General features: G+C 40.3%; 2 protein-coding genes across 6 annotated transcripts in view; one reads left to right on the top strand and one right to left on the bottom strand.

The window, feature by feature from the left end:
- The window catches only part of ATP10D (ATPase phospholipid transporting 10D (putative)), a 96,261-nt gene extending 86,518 nt beyond the window's left edge, over positions 1–9,743 (bottom strand). Inside the window, exons 1-4 of one of the 5 annotated variants that reach the window (XR_006104213.1) lie at positions 9,652–9,743; positions 6,475–6,544; positions 2,236–2,550; positions 323–517 (exon numbers count right to left, since the gene is read on the bottom strand). Coding sequence is in view for 4 of the 5 variants with exons in the window: in XM_042469826.1 (XP_042325760.1) it covers positions 323–517; positions 2,236–2,492 (452 nt within the window). In the remaining variant the exon portion in view is untranslated. The remainder of the gene's footprint in view (positions 1–322; positions 518–2,235; positions 2,551–6,474; positions 6,545–9,651) is intronic. The other 4 variants (XM_042469826.1, XM_042469823.1, XM_042469824.1 and 1 more) reach the window with 4 other exon arrangements.
- A 153-nt stretch (positions 9,744–9,896) lies between these two features.
- COMMD8 (COMM domain containing 8) lies at positions 9,897–19,601 on the top strand. The gene is made up of 5 exons (XM_042469827.1): positions 9,897–10,067; positions 10,697–10,852; positions 11,927–12,079; positions 16,849–17,004; positions 18,306–19,601. The coding sequence occupies exons 1-5, from the start codon at positions 9,924–9,926 to the stop codon at positions 18,324–18,326; spliced, it is 630 nt and encodes a 209-aa protein (XP_042325761.1). The 5' UTR covers positions 9,897–9,923; the 3' UTR covers positions 18,327–19,601.
- Positions 19,602–21,659: the final 2,058 nt, after the last annotated feature.

Genomic DNA, 21,659 nt, shown 5'->3' with positions numbered 1-21,659 from the left:
GGTCAATGATATAGGAAGCCTGAACAGTCCAGGAAAACTGATTCATTTTTAGTCCTATCACCAATCTCCTAATGGAGATCACCTACAGCGGTGACTGAAACAGGTGCTATGCTAGACTGAATCCAAATAATCAGTTCCAGGAAATTTTGGGAGCTGAAATGAGATCAGATGCTTACATATGAATAAGAAATTTTGACATACATATATTTGCCTCAAGTCAGAATCTGTTAGGATGCAAGAAGTGTTGATTGCTTTCAAAAGGAATAGCCATGATTATTACATTTCTCAGAGGCAAAGATGGTTTCTGATGTACTGTACTTACTGATTGTAGACTAGGGTGATAAAATTGTTTATCTTTTTATCCAATCTGTATTTTGAGTAATCCTCTAGGCCATCTTTCACTGCAATAATTGTAAGAACCACAAGGAGAGGAATCATTGTGATTTCTTTCCTAAAGGCTTCCACGACTGGAATCCAGTTTAGCACAACAATGAATAAGAAGTATAAATTTGCAGCTCTGGAACAAAGCAAAGGAACACATGCAGGATATGGACATCAGCCACTACATGATAAAATAAGATGTCTGGAATGGGATATGATACATTTAGTAAGGTGGCACATAATCTATTTTTTTATATTTAATCATATTGCTAGGTAATCTACCATGTATGTACAAAGCATATTAAGATTGTGCATAAACTCCATAAAGCTAAACACAGAAAAGTTTTCATAACAGTGCAGCAAGACCTCACTGGAGGAGGAACAAAATGGTAAAGTATCTTTTGTGGAATTTCTTTTCTGTATTTCTACCTGTTTTGTACCTTTTAGTTAGGGTTTAAAGATTTTTAATACAACTGAGAAGCACAGGCAGAAGAGTCCTGCGATCAGCTCCTGACTGGCACTTCATCGGATGCTTGGATTCTATGAGACAGTACATATATATCAAATCGAATACATAATCTGTTGTATTGTTGTATGCGTACACACACAGAGAGAGAGATACTAGAACTTAAATTGTGCTTGCAAAAGTCAATTATAGTTGACCCTAAAGAGAGAGGTACAAAACTGAATTATCTCATAGGGGTTACAATTGCATCCTAACCAAAGTACAGTGGTGCCTCGGGTTACGAGTATGGTTTGCTAGAATGTCACAAGCAACAGTTAGAAGCCATTGCTTGTTATTAGCCTATGAACTCTGTTTTAAAAATGTGGTTTGCCATTACATTTGAACCCAGCACTCTGATTTGTCCTTGGCTTGTTTCTCCAGGTGCTAGTTCTGAAATATGAGCTGTGATTCTCTTGAAAATAATATCACCTGTGAATGCCTTTTTGAAGGGGAACATGGAAAAAGGGATTCACTTGTTTCATTGCCTCTCAGAGTTGTGATGAGTCCCTACTCCCTCTCTGCTTTTAAAATAAATATGTCTGAAGCTCCACCTCTTCAGTTTATTCTTTTAAGGTGTTTTGAATATTGTTATTAACATTAAACAGTTTTTTAATCATTTAATTTGTTTTCATCCATGTTTGTTAGAAAGGTCGTGGTGGTGGGTGTGAGATAATAAAAGCATAAATAAATAAAATAAAGCACCAAACTATTGCTAACATAAAGATGGTTTAGTAAGAAGTGCAAACAGACTATATGTCCTTAAATAGATTAGTGTCTGATCAGTTCCTTTTAAAATACAGTTCTGCTCCAAGGATAGTTACACCAGCACATAAAAGAGAAAAAATGAAATGTAATATCCATGTCAGTGGCTCATGGATAAAGAACTACTTTACCAGGGAGAGAACATGGCTAGAGAGCCAGGTATAAAATAAATGCCAAAATCACTATCATTCCACTGGAGTGATTATGTTATTGCAAATTGCTGCTGTTGTGAATGGTCCTTGTGCAAATTTTGCACAGATTTAGTTTAAATTGAATTCTCAGACTGAACATTTTGCATTTCTTTGCAATGTTTCTGTTCACCTGAGGTTAACACTTCGGGTATCTGACTCCAAAACCCTTTTTGTTAGCCACATTTTTCTCAGCTGGTTTTGTTGAAACAGACTAATGACGTATTAGTTGTAATGGAGGAGTGGGAAACCATGGCTTTCCAAAAAATTTGGATTGCAACTCCAATCAGCCCTAGTCAACACAGCCAAATGATGAGCAGTGCTAGAAGAAACAATGCAAGAACACTGACTGGGCTATAGCTGTTCAAACCAAGGCTATCTGATTTCACAACCATGTACCTGTGAAATTGTTCATATAAGTTTCTTGGTATGAAGCTCCATATTCTGTACTTTGTAGTCCGTATTCTGTTTGACCTATAATGTTTGGTTACTTTTTCATATTCTTCTTTAAAATGCCCCAGACATGGTATAACCATCCGGTGTTTACTGGTTATCTTGGCTGGCTGCTGGAATTTGTGACATTGTGGAGAATCATCTTCCATTTGGGACCTGCTATGATCTCTGGCTTCCTCAGATGATGAGGGCCCCAGCAACATCTTCCCCAGCGAGGTGACTGTTGTGTTTTCAGGGAGGGTCTGTACACCAGGCAATGTCCTTTATTTAACAGCATTTTAAAACGTAAGAAACAAAGGAACAAAATAAGTTTGGCAAAGTGTTTGATTTATTAATTAATGATTTTTTCTATCCCTCTCTATATTCAAAATCTCAGAACAGTGTACAATCAAATGAGTTTTAAAATATTAAAGTAGTAAAAGGTAATGTACAGTCTAATACACAGTGAACTATATAACAGTTTAAAATATATCAAGACAGTTAATACCATGTACATTTCCAAATTGGATAGAACATTAGACTATCCCCCAAGGCTTTAAAAACATGTTTTAACTTGCTTAATGGAGCCAGAGTCTGTACCAAATGCCCCTCAAGTCTTATTTGATATACACATTACAAACAGGATACATTCAGAATTGCCAATGAAGATTTAGAAAATCCGGTGTACATAGAACCAATTTGTTACCCTGGTGGTGTCCACACGGGCTGGAATACATGGGAGCAGCCTGGAGTATTCTGGTCCTGGAGTTGTCCTGAATTCAACTTGTTACCAGGGCACTCTGTTGAGATGCCACCTGGATGTTCACATGGATGTCTTGCTGTACTGCCACTGCTACCATGCACCATTCACTCTGAGATCAGTACAAAATGCCCAGCATTGATCCCATGGCTGGACACCTCATTCTTATTTCAGAGCACATGATGCATGGCAGCGCGGGTGGCACCAAGTGGCACAGTAGAGTGTGCATGTGAACAGCTGCCCCGCTTCACGATGGAGGGCTCCAGATTTTTCAGGAAGATCTGGAGCAAATGGTGAATTATTTTAAACCATTTTAAAGAAGTTGTCTGGATAGTTCACACAAGAAGCAGGGATTGGACCTTGGGTCGTCCAGACTCCTTGCTGTGGGAACAGGGGGAGGGCTTTTTTTTTTTTTTTTGGTCTGGCAGACGGGGCTCAAATGAGAAATAAACTTAAGATATTAACAATTTAAAAGTCAACAAATATCAGATCTAAGTAATATTGTGGCCCAATAACATTGCAACACTATTTATTTGCCTTTTAGTTAATATGTCTGGTTAGACCATAATGATTTCTTCTTTTCTAAAAAGGTTCCTAAGTAAGGGGCTCTACAGATCACCTCAACGGGGTGGCTTGCAGCCGCCCTTTTTGCACAGGAGTGGGGCTGCGGCAACCTCACACTGCAGTCCTGATCTGGCCTTTCGAGGGTGCAAAAAGGAGCCGCAAAAGTGGCTACTTTTTGCGCCCTTGAAAGGGCGCCATAGCTGCAACAGCATGGCTGCATGGTGCCACTTCGGCACTGTGTCATCCGGATACAGCTTCAGAGGTGCACCATGACACTGTGCACCATCTGGAGCAGCATACAGCATCAGGGTGCCCTGGGGGTGGAATCAGGTGTGCGTCGTCAGGACTCTATGCCCTGACTCTGCCCCCAGACAGGCCTTTCAGGCCAGTCTGTAAAAGCCTAGGATACTTTTCAACAGCTTCTTTTTCTGTGTTTGTATTTGACTGGAGAACTTGGTAGGCAGAGTAGAGGAGCACTTGCCACAGATTATAATACTAAAATCCTAATTTTGCTAAGAGTGCAGAGAAACACCAGTGTTATAACTGCAATTATCCTCATTGACCTCTTACTCAGTTTAGCCCTCCTTTCCCACAAAACCTGCTTCTTTCCATCAGAGAAGAGGACCAAACTGACACTATGGGCAGTCCCCAACCTGAATAGTTCTTGGTCCTTTCCCCTTCCCTTTCCTTCCACATGGCTGTGACAGCAAAAGTAGATAGATAGCTACACATAGACATACGTTTAAATATACTTTATATTACATTACATTTTTTATATTTTGTTGGTCACATTGGAAAATTTAAAGTTAGAAAGGCAATTCATCAGTGCCTTGTACCAAGATTCCAGAATGTGTTACACATCCCCCTCAGCCATCATGGTTTGGCAGAGACAGTCCCAGTTAACACTGTCATTCCACTTTTCCAGCCACTTTTTTAATGTCCTGGTTTCTCTCTCTTCCTCCCACTTTACCCCTTTGTCCTGAGACTGTGCGGCTTATCGCTCAGCATTTTAAACTGGCTCAGGCCGGGACGCGGGATGGATGTGGGGATTATCACACACTAAATAACTGCCAAACCACCAACCCAACTTCTAAAAAGTACTGGTGGAGTGCAGCTGGAACCCGGGCTGATGGTGGCCGGTGATTCAGTGGTGATTTAGTGTGTGATAATCCCCACCTCCATACTGCATCCCGGCTCCAGCCCGGGAGTCTGGAGCAGGTTTAAAATGCTGAGTGATAAGCTCCTACAGCAGTTGCTACAAACTGAGTTCAAAGTGTCAAAATAGTTTGCACTTAGTTAACTCAGCAGGGGGAGAGGGAAAAAAGGGGGAAGAATCTTGCCCTTTCCAGTAAGCTCAAGCAAAAGAAAACTGCTGCACCCTCCAAGCTTGTGTGTTCTTACTCATTTTGCCATCCTGACCACATTCTGATGTTCATTGGCCACATGTGCCCCAATGTGAAATATTAAAGTGCTTGGTTGCCCTCTTAATTTTCTTGGGAAAAATAGCAATAAAATACAGTACCATAAATGTCCTAGTACTTTATAGAGGAAAAGAATCAGGAATTCCTTTGCCTCCAAGCTCAGGGTGCATCTACACTGTAGAAATAATGTAGTTTGACACCATTTCAACTGTCATGTTTCCATCCTATAGAATCCTAGGATTTGTATTTTTGTGAGGCATTGGCACACTTTGGCAGAGAAGGCTAAAGACCTTGTCAAACTACAAATCCCAGGATTTCATAGGATGGAGTTACAGTGCTTAAAGTAGCGTCAGCCTGTATTATTGCTACAATGTAGATGCATCCTTAATTTTATCAGAAAGATATATAGATGGATCACACAAGGCTTCACTATATCATCTACACAGCTACTATAGTTTTTTGTGGGTTTTTCAGGCCATTGTGGGGAGGGTCAGGGGGGATTCCATTCTCCCCTTTCCCAATTTTTTTTCAACAGAAAAAAGAAAAGAAAAGGAAATTGCAAGAAATATAGTACTTGAATATAGTACTGTGTAATATCTTGATTTCTTTCTCCCTTATCCTTTTTGCCTTGGCTTCAAATGCCCAGACATTTTTATATCTGTCAAGCAGGTGAGCGGGTAAAACTGGTGCAATAGTTTGAGTGTTGCATTAGGACGCTGGGAAACCAGGGTTTGAACCCGCACTCAGATATTGAAACCTATTAGCTTACCTTGGGCAAGTCACACTCTCTCATACTAAGACACACAGAAACCAAAGATGCGCACTGTCCCAGAAACCACTGGCCATGCTAGTTTGGGGATTCCAAGATCCGAATTCCAAAAAACAACTTTGGTAGGTGCTGTTTAGATTACGGCAAAGCTCGAACTGCAAATGCCTGTGTTATATACAGATACCATACCCCCCAACTATACTGATTTGGCAACAGATACACATTAAATTCAAGTGAAGTTTGTACTCAGCAGAGTCTTGCCCTTCCCAGTAGGCATAGGCAAAAGCAAACTGGTGCAGCGTTTCCTAGCTTTCTGTTAGTCTTCATTAACAACTTTCCCCATTTTGATCACACTCTCAAGTTCCTTGGCCACAGATGCCCTGTTTTTCAGCTATTAAATGTCTGGTGGAGTAAGATACGTGATAAATATTAATACATATTTAACATTAATACATGTTTAAATATTAAACATTGTTTAATTAAAGATTTAATTAAATATTAAATATTAATATACATTAATACACTATGGAAAAAATTAATCACTTCTCACAGCACTTACATATAGCAATCCAACTGGCCTTGCAAAAATCAATGCCAGCACCAACATTTAGGTGACTAGGCCACTAGGATTTTTCCATTCCTTTTACTGCTATAGCAAAATGTGAGCCAATTTAAATGAAATAGCATTTTACCAGTTTGGGATCCACTGAGCTCCAAAGCTATTTTCATGCAGCCAGGCTTAACTGTTGCTGTTGGTGATATCTGCAAATGACAGAAGGCATTTTCTAAACATTATATGAAACAAAGAAACAAAAGTTATTACAGTCCTTTTCGAGCCCTAGGGGGGCATGAACTATATCTGGTTCTCATTCATTCAAATATGGCCACTGCTAGGTCTTTAAAGATGAAAAGCAATTCATGGAGCCCAACATTAGAGAATAAAACGTGATGAATACCCTTTCTCCTTCCCTTTTCCCACCTGCATAGTGGCCAAGAAGACATAGTCCTATCTTGAAGGTGGTGGGTCTGGAATGGAATAGTGCTTGCTACAGGGAAGAAACAGGACAGAGAGGATTATGGGGGGCCCGTATGGGAAGCAAATGAAAAAGGCTGGCAGTGGAGTCTGACAAGGGAGGAGAGAGACTGAGAGAGAGAGAAATAGGTAGAGTACCCTGTGTCGATTTTTTTTCAGAAGAAGAAACAGCATCAAGGTTGTAGCTTATGGTTCTCAAGCCTATGGAGATAACAGCTGTGGGGCTGTTTGGCATGGAACTGTTGGCCACTGAGATTGCTTAGTTACAGCCACTTCTTCTTCAGAACTATCAACTTCAGAACCATCAATTTCAGAACTACCTATTGATTTAACATTCTAAAAGAGCTAGAAAGGTCAGTTATGCAACCACAACATGGCTGCCGTAGGAGTCTATAGGTTCTATCGTGCATCCTTCAAGTCTCACACATTTGTCTGTAACAATCCGTCCCAGGTTCTTGACTCTAGGGAAAAAAGTGACTGAGAATGGAGGAAAAGTCTCAATCTTTCAAGAAACTGTACAAATTAAGAACAACTTTTTGTGGGTCCATATTCTTGCCTTTCATGCAGACCTAATCTCTGTATCTCTGATTTTCTGCATCAAATAAGAGGTGTCAAGCTCTGTTTTGTTAATACCAAAATATCACCTAGTTTCTTTTTGTTGGCAATCTTTTGAAAGAGAAAAAGTGCACATGTACTGTATCACTGTTTAAAAAGCAGTTAAAATTTGTGGAATAGGCTCAGATTTTTTATGTATTTATGGAAGATGCAAAAAAGCAAATTCTTCTTGGAAGAAAAATGAGTTATTTGCTTATACTGGGTATCTTGAGAGCACAGGGGAACATTTTATTTATAGCTGGATTCAAAAGTTGAAAACTAATCAAATAAAGGAAACCAGTATTAAAAGAGAAATCTCAAGTGGATCCCTGAGGTCTCACAAAAAACAGATTATTATTTGAGCTACAATGGAAAAGACAGTGAATAGCTGTGAATAAAGTATTTATATTTGGACAGAACAAAAGATTCCAGTGTTGAATTGGAAGGCAATAAAGTCTATGATTGTTTAGACTTCAGTAGGTTACTCAGTCTATCATATTTAGCTCCTATTTTAGTGGTATATATGTGCACGAAACTATGCTGACACTTTTAAAAAAGTGAAGCACAGAGTGTGGAAAATTTAAAAATTAGGAATCAGAAAATCAAAAGCAGGGAAACCTACAAACCAGTTATTTACATAGAACAATCTGTACACATCAATGGGGTTAAATTACCATGGAGAGATTTGATCAGGATAAATATAGTGAGAACCTTGATTCAGTATTGCATCATCGAGTCACTCTGGATTTACTTGGCACAAAAACGCTAGTGTAAATCAGCCCCTATTTAACAGAGCTAAATCCATTCCAGAAACAACCAGTTATATTAATATGTCTCAAGCCACACTGAGGGAGAAACAGACTCATATTGCTTCTGGGCTTTGTTTCTGGTTTTCACAACTAATGACCACTGATGTATATAATAATAATAATAATGATGATGATGATGATGATGATGATGATGATGTTTATTTATATCCTGTCCCTCTACAAAACGCAATTGAGGCAGCTTACAACATTAAAATATACAGGTGCAGTTGAGGCCCAAGCATTCCTCACTTTGGCACAATGGGGCATCTAGAAGGCACCAGAAGAAGGAAGAATCAGAGAGATGGACAGGAATCCATGGGTTGTTTTAGGGGCCTGAGTGGTGTTTGTTTGGGGTGGGATGGCTGCAAACAGGAGTGTGGTGGAGTGTCCTCCTTTGGAAGTTTTTAAGTAGATGCTGGATGGCCATCTGTTGGGGCCTAGGGGGTCTTTGATTGTGAGTTCCTGCATAGCAGAAGCAGGTTGAACTGAGGATGGCCTTTGGGATCTTTTCCAACTCTATGATTCTATGATCTCTCCTGCAATTTGCAATTGGGGGAAATGGTGCAGTTGGGAAAAGGGGAAGGAAAGTAGACACATTATGCAGTGTTTATTAAGCACAAGTCACAGAAACTGCTGGTTAGTAGGCACAAGGAACCAACTCTTGAATGGCGAGTCAGCATGTAGGTAAATCCCACTGTTTCAATAGGCATACTGTCCATGGGGCTAAAATGGGATTCTGGGACCTATAGTGTCATGAGATACAGTACTATGAATTCTCTACCAGCTAGTTCTAGTGCTGTAGTTCAAGGGAGATAACAGTACAGTAGATCCCTAGGTATCTCTGAAAGACTGTATCCTCCAATTGGGTGACTTTGGGCAATTCATATTCTTTAAACTTCAAGGGCAACACCTCTGAACAAATTCTGCCAAGAAAACTCTGCGACAGCTTTGTCTTAGGGTTGTAGCAAGTCAGAAACAACTTGGGCTGCATCTACACTGCAGAATTTATGCAGTTTGACACTGCTTTCACTGCCATGGCTAAATGCTGTGGACTTCTGGGACTTGTAGTTCTGTGAGACATTTAGACTTTGCTTTCAGATAGCTCTGTTGCCCCAATGAACTACAGATCCCAGGATTTCATAGGAAGGAGCCATGACAGCTAAAGCAGTGTCAAACCACATTGATTCTACAGTGTGGCAGCAACCTTCAAGGCACACAGCTGGTACCAAAGGCAAGGCAAACCAGCTCCTATGCCTTCCTAATGCTCTGAATGTGGAAGGCTATGGAGCAGCAGGCGTTTTTGTTGGACTACATTTCCCAGAAGCCCCAGCCAGCTTGGCCTAATGTCAGGAATTCTGGGAGCTGAAGTCCAAAGACACCTGGAGGAATGAAGTAAATCATAGAGAGATTCTTGTAGCACCTTTGAGACTCACTGAAGGAAAGAAAATTGGCAGCATGAGCTTTCCTAGACTAAACTACTTCCTCAGATGCATTCTGGAGAACTACAGTTTGAGAACCACTGCTGTGGAGAGAAATGGAATCTGCCATTCGAAAACAGAAGGATTGCTTTTAAGAGGCCACACAGCCATTTTGGAACAGGGGGGAAAAGACAATTAAAAAGGAGGAATGGCAATGCGCATGCGCACTGAGAAAAAGGAAGCAAGGGCGGAAGCGACTGCTGCAGTGACGTCATGGCGAGGGACGTATGAGTGACGCTGTGGTCCTTCCACCGGGCGGATTGGTGGACCGAACCATTCCGGGGAAAGGGGGGGGAGGTGAAGAAGAGGGCGACGCCAAGAGAAATAAGATGAACCTTTTGGGGAAGTTGCCCCCCGAGAGAGCTTTACAGGTGGGCGAGCCGTGCGCGCTTTGTGGGGCAGGGGGCCTCGAACCCCTTCATTTGAAGGGAGGAGGTGGTGGAGGAAGGTGCTCTCCCTCTTAGGCTGCATCCACACTGGAGAGATAACCCGGTTTGGCAGCGCTTTAACTCTTTATTTGGCCCAAGGCTATGGAATTACGGGAGTTGGAGTTTGTTGTGGGGCCCACAACAAACTCCAACTCCCAGAATTCCATAGCAAAGAGTCAGACAAAGAGTTAAAGCGCTGCGAAACCGGGTTATCTCTCCAGTGTGGATGCAGCCCTGTAGTTCCAAAGCACACTGTTGAAATAATCCAGTTTGAGACCGCTTTAACTGCCCTTATTCAAAGATACATAGCCATGCTAGTGTATAGACTCAGTACGTAGAGAGATCCTTGTAGCACCTTTGAGACTGAAATCAAGAAGTGGGCAGTATGAGCTTTCCTGGACTAAAGCCTGCTTTCTTCAGAGAGAAATACTCATAAGACTATAATATCTGGTGCTTTTAGAGTAGGCCTTGAAACCAACTCTGCAGCAAGCAAAGGTCATATAATGGTTCTTTAAGCAGTAGGTTGCTTAAAATGTGATGAGTCAAATTAAACTATTATTATTTTTTCCTAGTTTTTTCACAAAGTAATTGATGGCGTCTGTGGACGGGCATCTCCTCGATATCAAGATTACAACACTGTCTGGAATTTGGCAGAATGGATTGGAATCCTAGAACAAATGACAGCATATTTCAAAAGTACAGTTGGCAAAGATGTCTCCGATGAAGAGGTATGAGCGCTTGCTTGTTCCAGACATAGCTCTGAAACAAAAGTCCCAGATTTACTGTTCCCAGCCAAACTCTTCCTTGAAATAGGATGACATTTTTATCAAAAGGATGGTAAATAGGGCGTGATGTATCTTCAGTATGCAGTTCCTGCAAGATTAGTAGAATTAAGTACAATGCTTAACTTTTAATTAATATAGGCTATATATTAGGATTTTAGTCAGTGTTGGCTAGTGTTTTGTACAGATAATCTAGTAATAAAAATGAAAACATCATACTTTAATAACCTCTATAATTTTGAAAAACATTTAGTTTTAGAAAGCTTTTCTTCTCAGACATGGCACTCTACATTGGGCTTTTTTGAAGTGTCTATACTTTTAGTTGTGTCCCTAAAATATTTTTCTAATCTTCTGTTAAAATTATCCTCTCTAATAATAAATTTAGATGGTGAGTACCAAAAGAAATGGAACCAAAACAGGACCACTAAAAAAACAAGAGGAAGGTATTATGATGTTTACATTTGCACAAGTACATTGAAACAAAACAACTTCTTGAAACGCTAGGGGCAAGAGCCAGTTCAGTCGGACCCATTATGCTCAGTAGCCAGAGCATGTGCAGTGTAGTGATGGGAATCATAGCTTATAGGCTACATGCAGCCGTTTTGGAGACTAGTCTATTCCCTATGGGTGTGTTAGTTTCTGGACTCTGGGAACTGTGATCTAAAAAGGGAACTTTCCCATACTTCGGGGTTTGTTTGTTTGTTGCTGTGATGATCCCTGGGCAGTTGCACTTTACCACTTTCTAGCATGGTTGTTTTGAATTGCAGATCCAAATAGAGTAAAGAGGATGTTCTGGTATTCCATGGCATGGCAGCTTGTTGCTCCAAAATTGTTTCAAACAGTGGGAGTATCACTGTACAGCAGTGGTGCACATGTTGTTCTTAGCTATCAGATATTTTTAATCACTGCTGATAGTATTAGGCAAAATAGCATCCATTTTTCTCTCTACTAGTTTGAACTCTTTTGTAAATGTGGAAATTATTTTTTTAAAGCAGCATAACTGTGGTGTCTCTTTTACAGGCTGTTCAGCAGCTGGGTGAGCTGAGTTCTGACTGTCGAAAAGCATTGGTCACTTGCCTGAAAGGAAGAAGACATGATATCAGACATGCCCTGATTCAAAAAACAAATGCCATCTGTTCTGCACAGCTCCTGGATTTTGACTGGCAGCTAAAGGTTAGTCTAAAAGTTTGAAGGTTAGATGAATATTTTCATTCTTAGTTGTATACAAATACAGGTCAACCCCCGTATCCATTTAGCAAGTGTTCAATAATTCAGTTGAATCTGTTTCTTTCTCTAAGGCAAGAAAAGGACCGTCATATAAAACACGTATAATGTATGTGACAGAGCAGTTGTCCCCTTACACTTTTGAATTACATTGGTTTATAGTGTGTTTCAAGAGCAAATGTGGTGTAGTAGTTTGAACATTGGACTATAACTTCCCCACTCAGTCATGGAAACCCACTGGGTGAGTCACACACTATCAGCCCCAGAACATCCCATTATACATTTGTTTTAGGGTCACCATAAACTGGAAATGACTTAAAGGCACACAACACAACAACATAATGTATTTACTGCATGGCAGTACTTAGTAGGGTTTTTAAAGGAAAACATGCAAGCATATATGCCCAACTATAAGTCGACCTCATGTATAAGTTGAGGGCAGGTTTTAGGACCAAAATTATGGATTTTGATATGACCTGTGGATAGGTCGAGGGTAAAACGTAGGGATATGTAACAAAGGATGTAAAAGATGAAGCAAAGGAAAATGGTGTGAAAGTACCTACAAAATTCCAGCTGTGTGCTTACCGTAAAGGCTGGATGGATGAGGAGGAAACTATGGTAAATGGTGGCTGTGAAATGTGTAGGGGAGGCAACCAAGCATAGCGAGGCTAAGAAAACACATGTCTCTAAGAATGAAAAGGCAAAGCAAAGAAAATGGTAACTATGGCCTGATTTAGACGGGCCTTTGCGGCGCCCCTGTCACGTGCTAGGGGTTGGCCGAGGACGCACCATCCATATTGGCCTCACCCCTAGCATGTGATGGGGGCATCAAAATGGCGGTGCCCTATACTCACACGGGCATCACCATTTTGACATGATGGACGCATAGCGTCTGCACATTTGCACACCTGGGCATCGCAAGCATGATGCAAAAAGAACCTGCTTTTTGTGGGTTCTTTTTCTGCCACCGGGAAGCCTCACCATTTGGCGGCTGAGGATTCCCGTTGGCGGAAATGGAGTCGTTAGCAGACCGCCCTTTTTGGGCGGTGTGTATCCCGCCTATGTTAGCTGTGATTATGGACTTTAACTTTAATGTGATAACTTTGCCTGGTTTTAACCCAGGAAATCTGATAAACTTACATAGATGTCTTATTCAGATCCTTCAAAGCCCAATTTCTCTCTATGTTCCTTTGGGAGGAAGTGCCAAAGAGTTGCCATTGCTGCCATTTTCCTACCCAGGCATTCAAAAAGTTCAGGAGTGGTACCACAGCAGAGAGAGTGGGTGATGGTCAGTGCTTCTTTTAGGTTCTCCTGGGGTGGACTAAGCTTTCGTCTTTCACCACTCTATTCAAAGAAGGGGATGAGTTCATTCTTTATAAGAGTTAATGTACCATCTTTACATTGATCCATGGATAAGATGGACCATGTTTTTTTGTTCAAATTTTTGACTAAAATTTCTTGACTTATACAGGAGTATATACTATAATTCATCTTCCTCTTTTTAATGTATATTTTGTACCATAAGAAAGAACGAGGGTTAAAATTGAATACAGCAGTTCTGTCACATCAATGAGAATAGTGTAGACAGTGGTTTTCAGAACATCTGGCTATAACACAATGATTTTGTAAGAAGAGTAATTACTTTTCTCATCTTCTTAATGTGTTTTTTCTAGCTTAATTGTGATAATATTCTTTACATTTGTTTTGGAAGCAATTATATAAGCTTTCTGTCTTAGCAGAGGTCTTAAACATTATTTATAGAATGTAAAGAGGGATCTAATTGAAAATGGTGAATCTTTTATCTACAGCCACACATCAATTCTAATTTTGTAGAACTAGTAACTTTATATTTTACAGTCAAGGCTTACTTTGTAAATCCAGTTAATTTGCCATTCTCTAGTCTAGTCTTTCCCCTCAGACTTGGGGCCGGAACAGACTGTCAAAAAAAAAAAAAAAAAAAGCTGGCTTTCTGGAAGCTTAGTGGCGTGGTGTACACGGCACATGCCTCTAAGCTGGTAGGAAGCCACAGTGAAGCTGCCCGGCCGTTTACACGGTGGCAGCATGGCGTATAGATGCAGTATGCCACAGGAGCTCTGAAAAGCTTGACAGTGGCGGAAAGAACGCCTTTTTTCTGGCACAAAAGGAGCGGCATTTTGTTGCTTCTTTTTGCGCCAGAAAAATGCTGGATCAGGGCCACAGTATGCGATTGCCACAGCCCCAATCCAACAATCAAAGGGGCGGCTGTTTTGACCCTGACTTAAGTCTGTCACTATGGTATTTCTTGATTGTCACCTGTGGAAGATTTTATTATAAATACTGTGTTTTTGGAAATGATAGCCTTTAATTGCTGAAGAACAATTTTGGACCTCTGTTGGATTGCTGACATTCTGTTCTTTAATTTGGTTAGATTTATGTGTATGAAAGTGAACTGTCCAAGCAGCTAGAAATCACCCTGGACATACATACTCAGAAGTCAGTTCCACAGAGTTCAATGAGTTAGTCTGGAGTTAGTGTCCATGGCACACCTTTGTGATAATTCCTTATTGCCAGCTCTCCTCCTTTGCCACCAAATATGTACTATTTCTGCCTTCACCAAATATTTCTACACCCAACCTATATAATCACTGTCTAGAAGTGAAAAAAAAATGTGGAGTTATTGGCTGGTTTGTTTCTACTTAGGGCGGAGAGTGAATAAGCTTGAAATTCTCATGGTGGATTAAATCCAGTTTTTGGTCCCACTATAGTAAGTCTGATGAATGGGGCTTATTAAGTCAACACTGATTGACCATTGATTCAGTTGGTTAAATCTTCTTGAGATCACTAGTTGGCTTTAGCCCCCTATCTGACAGATTTATTAGCACATCCATTCTGCTAATGGGTATTTCAACAAATTATAGGGGAGAGTAAAACAAAAGTAATATGGAGTGATCTACTCTAACAAAACCTTAATATGGTTTATGAATATATTGATATATTACTATTTTTTGACAATCATCATGCTAGGTTGGACAGCAATGAACTGCTACAATGACTTCCATCAGATCATCATTTTTGCCTCTGGGTACTCATTTGCTGCTACCATGTTATTCAAGTAAACTACCACCCTGTCTTCATTGCAAAATGCTAGCTAACCTTTTGGGGCTACTGCCTCCTTTCTTATTGAGTGACAACCCTAGTGCTCCCCCAACATGTATTTCTTAATATTAGATCTACTGTTCTAATGTATATTCAAAACAATCAATCTCAATCACTTCTCCCTTTGCCACCTTGTCATCCTGGGAACAGCAACCAAGTAACTGTCTGAGAAGCCTCTCATTCATGCTAGTCTGCCATCTGCCACTCCAAGGCAAAGGACTCTTTCCAAGAATTGACCCAGATACTCCTTCCCCTCCTTCCCCAGAGGTGCCTTCCCCACACAGCTTCTAGTGTTCCCCCCCCCCCATTGTTTCTTTGGCCACCTCTTCTCTTGACCTGTCCAACGAAAAAACGTGACAGCAGCGCAACTCCAACCTGCAAGCCAAGTCCTGGTAAAGCTCACAATGCTTAAGAAGGGTCCCAAATTTGAAAGCTTCTTTTTGTCACCACTTTCCCTGTCCCAAAATGGTGCCATTCCAAGCCACAGAAGCAATGTCCTGTACCCAAGACTCATGAGAATTTCCCAACCACCACTACTAGCAAAAGACACATCTAAGACAGTGAGCTCATCTCAGGAGGTCAAGAGTGGGAGAAAGCTTCACATAAAGTGATCAGCATGCCTGTGTAATGATTTTAAGGGATCCTGGAAAGAGGTTTCATGCAGCCTTCATCCCCTCCATGGTTCTGCAATCATGCCAGCTCCCTATGAAGCAGGTCATAGCCATGCAGGGTGGCTTCTGGGATTTTGCAGTAGATGTGGACAGATAGGCTTTGAGTGCTGAAGAGAAACAAAAGGAATACCAATTCTATAGCACCTTTTAGATTGACTGAGAAAGAGGGGCATTTAGTATAAGCTTTTATGGGCTGTAGTGCACTTTATCAGATGCATCTGATAAAGTAGAATGGAGACTGAACGCTCATACTAAATATTTCTTTTTCTCAGTTAGTCACAAAGGTGCTATAGGATTTCTGTATATCTTTTTCTATTACCTATCCATGTCAGGTTCAGTCCTGGTGGCTTTCCTTGTTTCTTGAGACCCTGAATCACTCCTCCTTTGTCTTCCTAGAGTTTAAAGTGTACATTGATTGTGTGATTTTGAGCCTGTCCTTCACATGAGGTGACTGAGAACAAGAGAGTGCTCTGGAGCTAAAGACAGCTCTTTGTCTCTAGGAATAAACTTAAATTTCGTTGATCTTGCCAGTCTTTATGAAAGTAGCATTTTGCACCTCTTCTGAGTTATTGTTAGACAATGTACAGGCAAAGTGTTCTTCCAAATTGCTAAAGTGTGATTTGGTGTAGTCATTTCTTTAAAAATGAACTTATACTGTTTGTTTGGATATTGCTGCCAAGAAAAGCTGCTCTCCTGCTGATTTTCAAATATAGAAAAAGCTTCACTGCTCAGAATGCCTTTGCTTTCTGAATGCAAAACCTATTTATAGTCCCTGTTTATATGTTGCTATGTGCTATAAGGAGAGGAATAGTATTGTCAACATTTCAATCTCCATTCATGGGCAGTTCATTTACCATTGGTGTAAAGTGGATGTAAATTATGTGTGTGTGTCTTTTTTCCCCTTCTGTACAGCTTGCTCTCTCTAGTGATAAGCTATCCATGCTACAGATGCCACTGCTAAACCTTGATCTGGATTTGAGAGAGAATGACGATGTCAAGTTGTGCTCTGTAGAAATGAATAAGGAGGAGCTACAAAATTTAATAAATGCATTGGAAGCTGCTAATAAGGTGTGTATCCCATTAAAAAAACAACAAATTAAAATGGCCAAAAAGAAAGGGGAAACTTTTTGACTGTTTTAGTTTGTAGTAGTTCCTTGTATCCTTGTGTATAAAGGGTATGTCTAGTCATGTCTTTGCTTCATGATACAGCTTTATGCTATTGAACTTTACCTGAAACTGGAGCAGACACCTGTAGGCTGTATTGGTTCCAAACTCTTTCTTAGGATGTACCACAGTTGGCCCTGAAGTACATTTGAAGTGCCAAGGAGAACCTGTGAAACATAGAATCTGCACAAAATGTTGCGTACACTGCCATCAACCAAAACTATTTGGTGGCTGTTCCCCCGATTCTAGGGGAAACATAACAAGTGGGTGACCACTGGGCACAGAAGGACTGGCTTCAGGGAATTTGATTTGACTTGGTCTACCAGAAAAAATACTCATGTCAACTTTGTGATGAAAAACTAAGCAATAGGGTAGGCCGAATTGCTTTCTTTCTCTTCCTCACAATGCCCCACCCCGACATTTTGGCAGTATCTTTTAAAACCTGAGAGTGGGGCCTTCTTAACTCCTTTTAATTCTGGGAATCACTCTGGAATCTCTTTAGTCTGAAAATATCAGTTTCATCAAGGGATGACTCCCCTGAATGTACTCCCCTGAATGTATTGAAATTTGGCAATGGTGGATACCTCCTTCATTTTAGGACAGGAAATGAAGGGAGCACATACCTTGTTCTAAAAGGGAGTTGTACTTCCAGAATTGGAATTCTCCCTCAAAACATGGTATGTGCTCCTTGTGCATCTTATAAAGTGGGGCTGCATGAAACTGAATGTTCACAGTGCTGACTTTTGGTGGTATGCTAGTGGCAAGGGTCTAGTGACCCTGAATGGGCGAAGGACACATGAGATTTACAGTTGTGTATAGTTCACTCCTAGTGAACTTAAATAAAATGTGATGAGACAGCTTGGTTTTTTTTTTATTATTTCAGGTGAGCTTTATTTATAAATTCACATACAGTTATACATTTGCAGTTGTACTTCTGTCAGTATCTCTAGAACATACACAATATTTACAGATTAATCATACAGTGCGCCCGTGTCATACGCGGATGCACTATACGCAGGTTGCACCACCGCACCCCCCCCCAGTGATGCCACTGCATTAAATGATGAAAATGAGTTACTTTGCAAACACTATAATAAGTAATAGGAATGTTAAAAAGGTAATTTTCCAAGCTAGAGAAGTGTTGTTCAAGAATTGTTTTGATTTGTCATTTTGACTTACTGCTTCCAACTTTTTTCCCCTTGAAGGTTGTCCTGCAATTGAAATGATTCCAGCTATCTGCACAGTTGCTTGTTGGTGACTAAATAAACATAGATTAAAACAAAGAAGGAAACTATGTTTTTGAAGAGTTAAGGTCAGCCCATAAAATATGAAGTTGAAGAACTTTAACTGCAAATGTTCCAAAAGGCTCCCAATTTGGTCTAGAAGGCAAGAAGTTGTAAAGCACATTGGGCCTAAATTGTGGACAAATTGCAAGGAACATAGTTTATCAAACCATTGAAGAATTGCAAGTACTGTACCATGTTAAATCATCTGCTCTGTTAAATAATTTATTCAAGGTTCTGAAGCTACATTGGACTTTGTCTCCTAATATAGTAGACAGTATGTTAAAGCAACACAACCATTTCTATAATTAAAGGCAAAATGTTCTGTACTGTTTCCAGAATGGCATAGGGATATGTTTTTTATTCTGATTGAGTCCTTTTCTTAAATACAATAGAACAGCCTTTTCATTGTGCCCACCTTTCAGATGTGTTCAGTTGCAGTTGGTATCCTCCCAGGCTGGCAGCAACAAACCTGGAAGAGCACCTGGTTAAGAGGGAGGCTCTCATGGGATATGTCCTCAATTATCAGACTGAACATGACAAGCTCCAGAGCCGATTAGACTCTCAGTAGGGTATCTTTAAGTTGTAAAATGACCAGAAATTGATGATGGTAGTAAAAGCTACTCAAGTGACAATACTGAAAACTCATGGCTGTAAAATTGAAAAATGTGGAAATTAATTGGCTGTCTGACTCTAAGAACCATTGAGTAAAGTGACACAGGCAACTTGTGGCCTTTGTTGGACTGCATCTTCCATTGTTCCTCACCATTGGCTTTGTTGTCTAGGGGTCATGCGAGTTGCCTTCCAACATATGGAGGAACATAAGTTGTTTTCCCTTGCTATGAGCACATTCCAGCATCACAGGCACTCATAAATTAGAGCATCATTAGCATTCCATGTAATTCAGGCTTGCGTTTGGCATCTTTTGGAACATGAGAGGAACAGCTTTTTTAAAACAATGAAACGTTGTTTTCATTGATTGTGAAACTGCACCAGAATTGTTCTCAAAAAATTTAAGCCTACACAACTAGCCCTTTTTATTGGACTTGTCTAGGTGATACTTAACAGATATCATTTTTAAAATGAAAAAGCCTTAAATGTTTGTACTGTGTTAGCTTATGATGTCAAGCAATAGATTCCTTAGAGTTTGTATTGTACTTTATGTATATCTGTATAACCTCTCAAAAGAAAGTATTTGCAGTAAAACATTTAAACCAATTGTTTATATCTTTGTCATACTGGATTAAGACCAATATTGTGTCTAGGGTACTTAACTAGAACATGAGTGGACAGTTGTGGGGTGGGGGATAATTTTTCCCTATATAGTGTACATCACCCACACCAGTTCCTCCGAAAATGGAGAAAAGAAGTGATGTTGAGTCCCTGTTGCCATTTTGAATAGCATTGCAGAGGAAAGTGGAGGTATTTGGAGGGATAATCTGGGATGCTTATAAGAGTAGGGTGATGATATTGGTATGTGTTTTCATTCAGTTGTGGGGCTTCCTGTGTAGTTGGGGACAAAAATTACTTGAAAATCATGCTGATTTTTAAAAAACTGGTGGGCTGAACTTAAGGGCAACATTTTCTTCTCACCATCTTCTCCTACTGCCAAATATGCTCCAGAAGTGAAGTCGAAGGCTTTCATGGCCAGCATCCATAGTTTTTGTGGGTATTCCTGACGTTTCGCCAGCATCTGTGGTCCCATGTCACTTCTCCTTACCCATGGTCACACAGTGTGTGTGTGTGTGTGTGTGTGTGTGTGTGTGTGTGTGTGTACACAGACCCATTCTTCCAGGTCAGCATTCTCTGAAGATGTCAGCCACAGACGCTGGCAAAACGTCAGCAATAAACTCTTCTAGAACATGGCCGCATAGCCTGAAAAACCCACAAAAAACTGCTCCAGAAGGTTTCCCAGCCCTATGTGTGAAACTGCTAAGTACTGCTTCCTGGATCCACTTGCTAAATTATCTGTCAGTGTAAAGATACCATTGAATGTAGGTCCTTGTTAGGCTGTTCTTGTTAGCTGGGCCACTGAAGAAGAGAGTCTGTATGTGGTAATATCTCATCGATCTGATTCTAGTGCAGGGTTAGGAATTGTTTAGCCCTCTAGTTGTTGAACTGTAATTCCCAGCATTCTTCAATATTGGTTATGCTGGCTATGGCTACTGTGATTTTTAGTCCAACAACATGGAGAGGGCCATACAGTTCCCAATCCTGTTTGGGGATGTGATACTATATAGTACCATGGCATCTTCTGACCGGATCGTAAGGACTGTAGTTTGATGATGTACTAGAGCTCTCTGGCTGAGAATTTTAAATACTCCTCCCCATACTGCAAATCCTATAATTCCAGAAGATATTGTCATACAGTTCGATTGGAAACATAGCACTCTTAATTGTATAGTGTGAAAGGGCCCTGGACTGGAGCACCTGAACATGAAGATACAGCACTGAAATGTTGACTCCTTGACAATACCGGCAATATACCTTTATTATCCGAGGTATTTGTTATTATCCTGATTTTTCTTTTCAGCCTTGACAGGAGGAACACATGTTCACATATTTAAACATGTGGTCCAAATCTGTGTTCACATATTGGTGGGCAGGGGTCTCCTTTTCCCCCCTACCATATGCTCAAATTTACTTGAGCAGGTCTTTGGACTGTCCTGTAAAACTATCTGATACCACATCAGGTGATGCCACATATTTATTCAGTTTAATATTAATATATTCTTTACCTTGAGGATTGGAACTACAAATTGGTCAATGGTAATATATATTACAATGATATAAAAATGATACAAGTTTTCCTACAAACAATTCCTACTTATAATTTTGAGTGTAATTATGGAGAAAACAATTGTATTAAGACATGTTGCTGTAGTGGAAACACCAATGCTTCATAGACTATTGTATAAATGCTTCAACTCTTATGATTGACTAATAAAACATGAGCAGAGTAGAAATGTTATAGCACCATGCTCTGTGAATATTCTTAGTTGTCATAGGCTGCATCTGCACTGTAGGAACAGTGGCACCACTTTAACTGCCATGGCTCAGTGCTATGGCACAGGATTTGTAGTTTTGTGTAACTTGGTCTTCTCTGCCAGAGTATTGGTGCCTCATAAAACTACAAATCCCATGGTTCCATAGCATTGAGCCATGGAAATTAAATTGGTATGAAACTGCATCATTTTTGCAGTGTGGATGCAGTCTCAGGCAAGCTTTTTTAAAAAACGAATTGCACACCATTTTAAAAAATAAAATGGAAGAAGA

This window comes from Sceloporus undulatus, chromosome 5 (genome assembly GCF_019175285.1).
Source record: "Sceloporus undulatus isolate JIND9_A2432 ecotype Alabama chromosome 5, SceUnd_v1.1, whole genome shotgun sequence".
Classification (NCBI taxonomy): domain Eukaryota; kingdom Metazoa; phylum Chordata; class Lepidosauria; order Squamata; family Phrynosomatidae; genus Sceloporus; species Sceloporus undulatus.
Note: the sequence above shows the minus strand (reverse complement) of the source record. Positions and strands in the feature narration are given on the sequence as shown.

Bases quoted from the DNA above. Each gene is read 5' to 3' on its own strand.
- COMMD8 (XM_042469827.1), top strand. From the start codon at position 9,924: ATGAGTGACGCTGTGGTCCTTCCACCGGGCGGATTGGTGGACCGAACC. The intron at 10,068-10,696 runs GTGGGCGAGCCG...ATTTTTTCCTAG, and splicing joins CCCCCGAGAGAGCTTTACAG to TTTTTTCACAAAGTAATTGA. The intron at 10,853-11,926 runs GTATGAGCGCTT...TCTCTTTTACAG, and splicing joins AAGATGTCTCCGATGAAGAG to GCTGTTCAGCAGCTGGGTGA.